The 10,132-nt window shown below is 33.9% G+C and overlaps 1 protein-coding gene across 1 annotated transcript; it reads right to left on the bottom strand.

Moving 5' to 3' along the window:
• Positions 1–2,016: 2,016 nt before the first annotated feature.
• On the bottom strand, positions 2,017–4,120 carry LOC127119368 (xyloglucan O-acetyltransferase 1). The gene is made up of 2 exons (XM_051049596.1): positions 3,746–4,120; positions 2,017–3,634 (listed from the first exon to the last, which is right to left on the bottom strand). The coding sequence occupies exons 1-2, from the start codon at positions 3,933–3,935 to the stop codon at positions 2,538–2,540; spliced, it is 1,287 nt and encodes a 428-aa protein (XP_050905553.1). The 5' UTR covers positions 3,936–4,120; the 3' UTR covers positions 2,017–2,537.
• Between the last annotated feature and the right edge of the window lie 6,012 nt (positions 4,121–10,132).

The raw sequence follows: 10,132 nt of genomic DNA, 5'->3' as shown, positions 1-10,132 counted from the left end.
TTCTTGACACCGACCCATAAGGCCTTTAGTGAAAGTAATTAAATCAGAATGAGATAGTTTATAGAATACCTCATCCTCTTCTTCCTACTTTGAACTAGAATCTGAGTCAGATTTTGTGTCTGAAGATGTAAGAGCCATCAAAGATAAGTTGGCTTATTCTTCATCTTTTTCTAGTTCATCTTCTTTGTCAAGTTCATCTCATGTTGTAATGAGACTCTTCTTGAACTTGTTTCTGAAGTTTTCCTTCTGATAGCTTCCTTTCTTTGCTTATCCTTTTGCAACTCTGGACAGCCAGCAATGAAGTGACCGAGCTTCTTGCAGTTGAAGCATCCCTTCTGATAATCTTTCTTGGCTTTTGACCTTGAACCTATGAAGCCATTGCTTTTTCCTTTCCAGATATTGAAACCTTTTGATAATAAAGGTCATCTCCTCATCATCTGAATATTCTTCAAAACCTTCTACATGAGAAGCTTCTTTTGACTTCTAGACATGAGGAGCCTTAGCAGATTTAGTAAGATATTTCAAAGCAAAAGACTTTGACTTCTTCGTAGATTCATCACCACTGAACTCCATCTTATGGCTCTGGAGGTTGCTTATAACACTTTCAATACTTAATGTGTTGAAGTCTTTGGCTTCCGGAATAGTTGTCATCTTTGGTCTATATCTGACAGGAAGACTGCTAAGAATATTATTGACATGATCATAGGTTGTGTAGCTTTTGTTCAAAACCTGAAGTCTAGACACCAGAATTTGAAACCTTGAGAACATGATTTTAATATCTTCTTCTTCCTTCATTCTGAACAGTTCATATTGTTTAACCAACATATTAGCTTTTGCTTCCTTTACTTGTTGATTCCCTTCATATATAGCACATAGGGATTCAAAAATGGTTTTAGTGGTAGATTTGTCAATAATCTTAATGTATTCATATTGAGGTAGATCATCTACCAAAATACCTCTAACTCTATGATGTTTTATATAAATCTTTTTCTGAGCAGGTGTGAGAGTTTTTCTCTAAATTACCATTACAACTCCATTAATTGGAATTCAATGTAATCTTCCAAAATATCCCACAACTCGTCCTCAAGACCTATGATATAAGTGTACATCTTGATTTTCCACCATTCAAACTTTTTTGAGTCTCCACTGGAAGTTGGAGCTCTAGCTGTATAGTTATTATTTTCCGAAGTACTACACTCATGATTAATAGTAGCATGTGGATTAGGAGTACCACTATCAGATTCAGATACTCTTGACATGATTTAATATGTTTTTCTCTCAAAATATTTTATATACCACTATTACGTGTTTAAGATAGATCGTACTTTGATTCCAACTAAAGGTGAGAAAAACACAAGAAGGGGGTTGAAATTTTTTGACTTTTTCTTTCTTTTCAAAAAATCTAGTCAGAATCTAAATACAAAGTCTATACTCTGAACTAATCAGAGGTGAGTGATAAGAAAAAGACAAGGAATGAAAGAAAGAAGGACACACAAAGTTATCGTGGTTTCTCTTACTAATCGAGAGTAGTCCAGTCTCCTTGTACTTACAAGAGATTTTTATTATAACCACATAAATTTACAATTTTCTCAAGCATATAAGCAAGAGACTTTCAATGCTCAAACACAAAGTAAGAGACTTCTATACTCAGACACACAAATAAGAGACTTTCATTTCTCAAGCACACAAGCAAGAGACTTATATGCTCAAGCCCACAAGCAAGAGACTTCAAATGCCCAAACACTAAATAAGAGAATTTTAAGAATCTACCTAACAGATAAAATATTGTTTGGGGTAAAACACTTGATATAAAATCAAAGGTGTAGACAAATTACAATGCAAGAAAACTCTTAAGACTTAGGGATTTAGAGAATATACAAAGATACGAAATCCTATGTTAAAACTTGTGCTTATCTTTTGACAGAGTAACTGCTTTTATAATGCCAATAGCCCATGTTTATTCTTCAAGTCTACAACTCCTTAAATATAGAAGGAAAAGAGACGTTTGAGAAAATGTACAGGAAATTCTTTGAGAAGCTTCAATAAAGACATTTAGATGTTTCTTCAAATTGTTAATGTCGTTGAAAGGCCATTTGAAATTCTTTTAATTTAAAAGAAAATATAAGATACATCCCAGCTATCTATTTCAAAAATAACTTAGGTCTTCACGTGATCAGAAGAAGAGTCTGATAGTGACCTATCAGAATCACCTTGGTCTTTGAACTCTGACTGACATCAAATTCTGATCTTCAAAAGCCGACTTCTTCAAAGTCTGATCTTCATAGGCTAACTTTTTCAGAGTCTGATCTTCAGGCATTAACCTCTTCAGAATCTTATTTTAAACTTCACCTCCTCTTACACATAAATTAGTTTAAGAGATTGGTTCACTAACATGTCGGACCATGATGAAAAAATCATGATCACTCTCATCAATATGAATAAAGTATATAATAACATTGTTTACATTATAATCTATGAAAATATCATAATAAAAATAAATCATTTCTAAATATCAAAATTATCGATCGAATAATTCATCACTTTTCAATGTCTAGGTGGGATTTTCCCTTTTTCATCATCTCAAAAAAAATCTCATTCCAAGTATCAACGACTCCGGGTAAACACCAATGAACACAATCATTTTGTACCTTTTTTGGAATCCCTTTTGCAAATGGAAAAGAATTCCAATAAGCACCTGCATGACCATCTGGTCTCAACAATGACAAATTTGTTATATCAAGCAAATCCAAATTAAGTCCATTCTGTTTAGCTTTTTCCTTAACATTTTCCAATTCCTCCATCTCAAGTCTTCTTATCTCTGCATCTATTCCTTTAAGTTTCTTCTCCTCGGTTCTATATGGCCCTGTCTTTGAACAAGTACCACCCTTATCCCAAGAGCCTTCAAAATGAGTAGGTGAATATGTTCTCACAATCACATCAATTCCATTCCCTTTAATAACTTTCCTCTCAATTATACTATTAAGTGTAATCCTCAAAGCCTTTCTCATTGCAACATAAAATCCAATATCAGTATACTTCAGTTTAAATTCTCGACATCTAAAACAACCTATAACAGAATCACCCTCATAGTAAATTGAAGGAACATCCATCCAATGACCAAATGACAACACAATCAAATCATGTTGAGCTATATTCTTAGCCCACAACTCATTCACCTGATCCAAATATATTTTATTATAGGGAGGTCCATCCTTTCTCCTTTGATCACCCTTCACAAGAAATGGTGCCCAATAGAGTGACAAATTTGCATTATGAGAAGCAAAGTAATACGTCGAATCCGTACCTTCATGCCGAATTCGGTGTGGTTTTGAAACCGTGGATAATAAGCAAACAAGGGACTCTAACTGGTTATTTGCTAAAGAATCTCCAACAAAAGCTATGTTCATGTTTTTGATAAGTTTAAGAAAAATGTTAGGTTCAAAAGCTGAAAGATTACACTCATCTGGTTTCCATCTCCAATTAAGATAGCTTGTATCACTCCTTCCATTGACTATGCAATTTTGTTTGCTCTTGATAATACTACATGTTGTTCCATTATACAAAGGTCCTCTCATGTCACGCACCCATCTTCCTTTTGTATAGTCACATGGCTTCTCATAAGGTTTTATTTTCTCTATAAAAAAAAAATATAAATTAATAATTTTTTTTTGCAATTCCATGTAATAATATCAAATACACTATAAAACTGAAAAATAAAGCATTAGTATAAGCATAAAGCATTTACCTTCTCTCAATGGAGTGGAGATTGGAAGTGAAGAGTTATAAGTAATGGAGGTAATGGGAATGAGAAATGGAGCAAAGGAGTTGGAATAAAAGTATAGGTAAATTAGAGCTATGAGTGGGAGACCATAGATTATAGAATGAATAAATATTCTGTTGAATTTTTCTTTGAATGTTTTTGTAACTATAGTCATCTTCCTTCAAAGCCTATTCTATTCCTTTTCTCTTTTTTTATTCTTCTTCGTTCATAAACAGATGCTGATGATGTCTTTAATATCTTTGATTTTTTTGACAAAACTTTTCAATTGAGAATTTGTTTTTTAGGCAAAAGTTTTTAATTGAAACTTATTTCTGAGTAAAAATAATATGCCTTTTGACTGAAAATATAACATAACCATTCCTAGCTGTATTTTATAAGTTTTATTGATTCACTTTTAATATCACACGTGTGGCCAGATTATTTTTCCTTTATTGTAAATGGAGTTGATGATAATTTATTTCCTCAAGATTTTGTTCTTTGAATTTATAAATAGATAAATTTTTAAGTGAGAATAAAATTAATATTTATTAAATTGTAAACTAAAACTAACAAATAATTATTCTGTCTGATAAATTATTATGAATATATTAGGAAAATTTTAATTTTTTAAATCTCAGTTTCAATATTATATTGTTTAAAAAGTGTCCATGCATGAACAGAACAACAATACATTGAGAAAAGTCAAATTACCAATAAAAAAATAGAATAAAAACAATAAAACTTGGAAACTTATTATTTAAATAAATTTATTTTTAAAAAAATTTAAAAAAATTGTACCAAGAATCAAATGTTAAATTTGTTTTTTTCCTATGAACTTATCAAATTTTTTATTTTTTTCATTCTCATAATAAAATAAAGTTTTTAATTTTGGCAAAAATTATTAGGAAAATATGTTTTTAACAAATATTTTGTAGTATCTTTTAAAAGGGATAAGATCAAATAAATCAAGGTTTTAAATCAAGACGCCACTAAATAATAATGGTTAACTTAATTTATTTTAATGGCTAAGATATGCCCTTGTATTTGATAGTTTTGATATTATTGTTTTTATCAATAAGATAATTAATTCAAATCTTCATCAATAAAGTAATATTATTAACTTTTTCTCTTTTATCCTCTCTTCATACAAAAGCATATTTTTCAAACATAGAAAAACTTCACATTTATTATATTACTCAAACAAAACAACTTTTTTTTAAAAGGAAATATATTATTAGAAAATTCAATTCAAAATCTTTGACACTTTATGTCCTAATGTTAATTAATTTTATCTAATGCATGACAACATATTTGACACCAAATCTTGTCCTTTTATTTTCTTAATTCAAACGTCTTATTTCATTATTATATTTCCTATTTTAATATTAAATACAATTAATTTGGTTGTAAAATAATTTTTCAAAACACTTGATTTTGATATATATATATATATATATATATATATATATATATATATATATATATATATATATATATATATATATATATATATATATATATATATATATATATATATATATATATATATATATATAATTTGTTATTATGATATTTTAGTGGATGAGTGTATAAAATTACTTTACATAAATACTAAATATTAATTAAAAAATTATATTCTAAATATTTTTAACCGGTATTTTAATTAGAGAAATTTTCGAGGTAATTTCCTTTAATTCAATGAGATTTTTATTTTAATTTTCATAAAAAAATGTTTTTCATAAAAAATGAACTTTTGTGTTCTATTAAAAAATGTGAAGCTTTTTTTAAAAAAATTTACAAAAATAACCCACTTTTTAAAGGAAATTTCCAAAATACCCATGGTTTCAAAAAAATCCCAAATTACCCCACTTTTAGGAGGAAGCGCTAATTGAATTGGCGACTCCTCTTAAAAATTAAATGCAGACACCAATTGGATTGGCTAGGGCATGTGCCCTAGCCAATTGGATTGGCGCCCTTGTGTATAGCTTGAGAGGAGGCGCCAATTCGATTGACGCCTTAGTGTAAAATGCAATTTTTGTGTTATAAATAGATGCGTTGTGTTAGTCATTGTTCCACATCTCAATGCTCTCATTTGACAATCATGTTCGGTGTTCGTCGTCGATACGGAAAGGTGATTTATGCGAGAGACAAACCTCAGATGCTAATGTTGTTCTAGAACATCACTACGTTCGATCAACTAAAGAGGGAGCTGGTTCGTTGGTTAGATGGGAAAATACCAGAAGGGGAAAAATTAGAAGTATTGAGTGACTCGATAGTATCTTTTGTTGGGTGCGAATGAAGACTGATAAGGATGCTAGGGAAATGATGTTCGGTCGAGATGACATCAATTTGATTGTTGTAATCAGTTAGAAATATTTCTGTTTTCAGATAGCTTATTTTGTACTGATGTTTATTGTGAACGTCATTGTAACAAAAACTTAATGATATATAATGATTGAAGGTTACAGAAATATAATGTTACAAAAAGCTTAAGACCCAGATGATGCTCCTCGATTGGGACAATTGTTCTTGTTGTCTCCTGGTTGACGACAGATACTACATAATCTTATCATTTTATCTATGGAATCCATTTCTGTCCTGATACGTGTGTTGTTTGGCCTTCCTTTTTTCTTTCTACGCATCTCGTCGTTGTGCCAAACTATATCACATTCATATGGAAGTTAGTATTCCTCCATTGGTAGTACCGAGAAGCTTTGATTATATACATTCATGATGGTGACGGTCTTGTACACATCAGATAAATGACTGTAAGCGTCTTGACGAGTATAAGCGCATGCTGCAATGACATGGGAGCAAGGAATGCGGAAGGCCTGGAATTTTCCACAATTTCACCAACTTCTGTTTAGTCTAACAGCATAGGCTAAATTTGGTCTTCCCTCGTTGTGATCCATTGTTTCCTGGACGCTGAAATTTTGCCTATGACGGTCAAAGACTATTATAGCGTGTGTGCTAACTTTGATGCTCTCCTCTTTCATGACCTTCATGCAACACTCACTGAATACTTACCCGAACATTAACACCGCACTCCATCTTTCACCTCTGGTTGCGAACGTAGAAGCCAACCTATAATAGGTCGATCTTACCAAGGCGGTTATCGGCAGATTCCGAATTCCTTTGAATACCCCATTCATGCATTCCACAAGGTTTGTTGTCATGTGTCCCCATCGACAACCTCTATCAAATACTCTTGTCCACTGCTCTACTAGTATGTTATTTAGCCATCTCCTTGCGTCTTCATTAGACAGTCTAATTTCATCACGATAATATTGAAATGACGGCTGAGTTAGAGCATACCCAGCATTCACCACCTTCTTACGAAGATTCTTATATTTTATAGCACGCATGAAGTTTTGTGCAATGTGTCTGATGCAATAGACATGGGTAGAAGGAGGATCATGCCATCCGTTGTCATGGTTGCTATAGGCACTCTCAATGACAGCATGTCTATCAGAAATCAAACAGAGATTTGCTTGTGGAGCCACATGCGTTCTGAGATGTCGAAGAAAGAAACCCCATCCACCAACCGTTTCACCTTCAACCAGAGCAAAGGCAATGAGAAAGACATTATTGTTGTCGTCTTGTGCAACCTCCATGAGCAAAGTACCCTTGTATTTTCCGTATAACCAAGTGCCATCAATTTGAATAATAGGTTTGCAGAATGCGAAACCTTTGATGCACAGGTCAAATGCCCAAAATAGACGGTGAAAGATTCTATTACCTGTAGCACAGGTTCCATTTGGCATCATCGTTGGCAATGTCTCCATAATTTACACAGTTCCTGGGACATATGTTTTTAGTGCCCATAAAAATCGTGGCAATTCCTTGTATGAATCCTCCCAGTTGCCGAATACTTGTTCAATAGCCTTTGTTCTCGCAATCCAGGCTTTCTTGTAAGGTGGAGTATAATTATATGTTGTTCTGATATGGGATATAATTATACTCACCTTCACTGATAGGTCTTTATTAACCAACGGCAGAATGTCTTGACATATCAACGCATCGCTTAGTTTACCGTGATCTTGTTCAACGTTAGTTGCAATGCAACTGTGAGATGGGTCTATTGAAGCGATCTCCCAAGAGTCATTTTCTTTTTGTAAGACGCAGCCAAATGAAACTTACAAAGCATGTTACGACATTCGATAACATACCTTCTTGAATCAGTGCGTTTCACTGTAAAATCAGCAGAGTTATTCATGTGGAATTTTTTGATAGCTAGAACACATTCTTCTTTAGTACGAAACATGTCTCCTACCTTTAATTCGCCTTCTGATCTCGGATACGAATTATAGAAAACACTATTGGATGTTTCATCGTCGTGCAGATCCATATTTGTCATATGTTAAGGCGGATTGTAGACATGACTAGGAGGTATTGGTGGTGGTTGATCATCATCTTCAATGTCGTTATTCAGCATGTGATCAACCTGTATCTCGGTCTCCTCTTCTTCTTCATCAACGACGTCCACTTCTACTTCTGCTTCTGGGTTGACGTCATCTGACCATTGTGGATCAAATTCACCAGATTCATCCTGACTGGTTATTTTAGACTATTGAGATGGTATACATGGTTGAAGAGTAATGTATAACTCAATACAGTTGCAGCCTGAATGTTCATGACTAACAAACATGTATTCAACATTTTCATCATCTCGTACTTTAAGGGGAAAAAACTTGCATTGACTGTTCTAAAAAAATATTGGACTTTGATACGTGATATTTGACACAATACCCAATCCTATACAGGATTGTATTCTTTTTTTCAAATGCAAGAAGGTTGCATTTCTCTTGATCGTGAGTCTAATGGTATCAGTGTTTCGAAAATAAAAACCATACAACTCAGACTCGTATGTTTCACCGTTGTAGTGAACGTTGGTGAAGATGACATTGTGCAGATGAAAACTATTTTCTTGCTGCAGATGAATGTGAGTGAAGTGTCTTGGATATTGATAGTAAGACACTTAAATAGGGAAATGATGTGCCTCACATGCTAGCTAGTTCGGAGTGACGTGTCGCACATGCAAGCTAGTTCGAACTGATGTGTCGCACATGCAAGCTACTATGAAATGATGTGTCAATCATGAAAGCTACTAAGAAGTGACATGTTCAGCATGCAAGAGAGAGGACAGCCACGTGTCATACATGCAGACACACACTCCAAATGAATTGGCGCCCCCATTCATTCCTTGCACATGGGCGCCAACCCATTTGGCGACACCTTGTCACAGCATGCATGCAGACCTTGAAACCAAGCAATCAGACCTAGGTCTTTCATGCATGTCCCTATGGAGGCGCCAATTTGAATGGAGACGCCTCTTAAAGGTTGTACATGGTTGCCAATTCAAGTGGAGACACCATGCAAGCACAAATTTTCATGCTCCCATCCATTTGCCTATAAATACATCCACTTCATCAACACTTCTTCCACACCACCACTCTCACTACATCTTCTACAATACTTCTTCTACAATACTTCTTCTACAATTTCATCTGCAACAACTTCTTGTAGTTTCATCTGCACCAACCCCCCGACAAAATGTCTATCCTCACAATGGGCGAATCACATAGAGGAACGGTTGCAAACATCGCAACATATGTAAGTTTTTTCTTTTGTTAACTTTTTTTCTTTCATCTTCACCAACCCCCTTTTATTTTAACATACTAACTTAGTCAAGTTTTTTGTTCTTTCTTTTATAGGATGTATCAAGGTTCCGGACTCGGGTCCACGAATATGTCCATATGGACCCGATGATTCAACCTTATGTTGAACTCGCCGATTTTGGTCATATAAGCAAGATTTTGTCTTGGTCCGTAGATAACAAATTCATTCTAGCTTTACGCGAAAGATGGCGACCAGAGACACACACATTTTGGTTCCCAACCGGTGAGTGTACCATGACGTTAGAATATGTCTACATGCTTTTGGGACTGCCCATTGAAGGTAAGGTTATTAATGGTAAAACCAATTATGCAAATTCAATTTGCATGGATCTCTTGGAGACTGATTTGTTAGATGATAACGCAAGAGGTCAAGGTATACTACTTTCACGCCTTAAGTCGTACTATAATAGTTTATACTTAGATGATCATTCTACCGAAGATGCTTGAATAATAAAAACTAGGTGTTACATTATGCTGTTAATTGGCTCGTTTTTATTTCCCGAAGGTAGTGGTTCTAGCATGCATATTATGTATTTACCTTTACTTAGACATGTAGATAGAATAGGAAGTTATAGTTGGGGATCTTCTTGTCTAGCCTATCTCTATAGCTCCTTGTGCAAAAACTCACACAAAGACACATCTACATTTTCTGGATGTGCTGTTTTGCTACAAGCATGGGGTTGGTCAAGGCTAC

Source organism: Lathyrus oleraceus, chromosome 2, assembly GCF_024323335.1.
Source record: "Lathyrus oleraceus cultivar Zhongwan6 chromosome 2, CAAS_Psat_ZW6_1.0, whole genome shotgun sequence".
Classification (NCBI taxonomy): Eukaryota; Viridiplantae; Streptophyta; class Magnoliopsida; order Fabales; family Fabaceae; genus Lathyrus; species Lathyrus oleraceus.
Note: the sequence above shows the minus strand (reverse complement) of the source record. Positions and strands in the feature narration are given on the sequence as shown.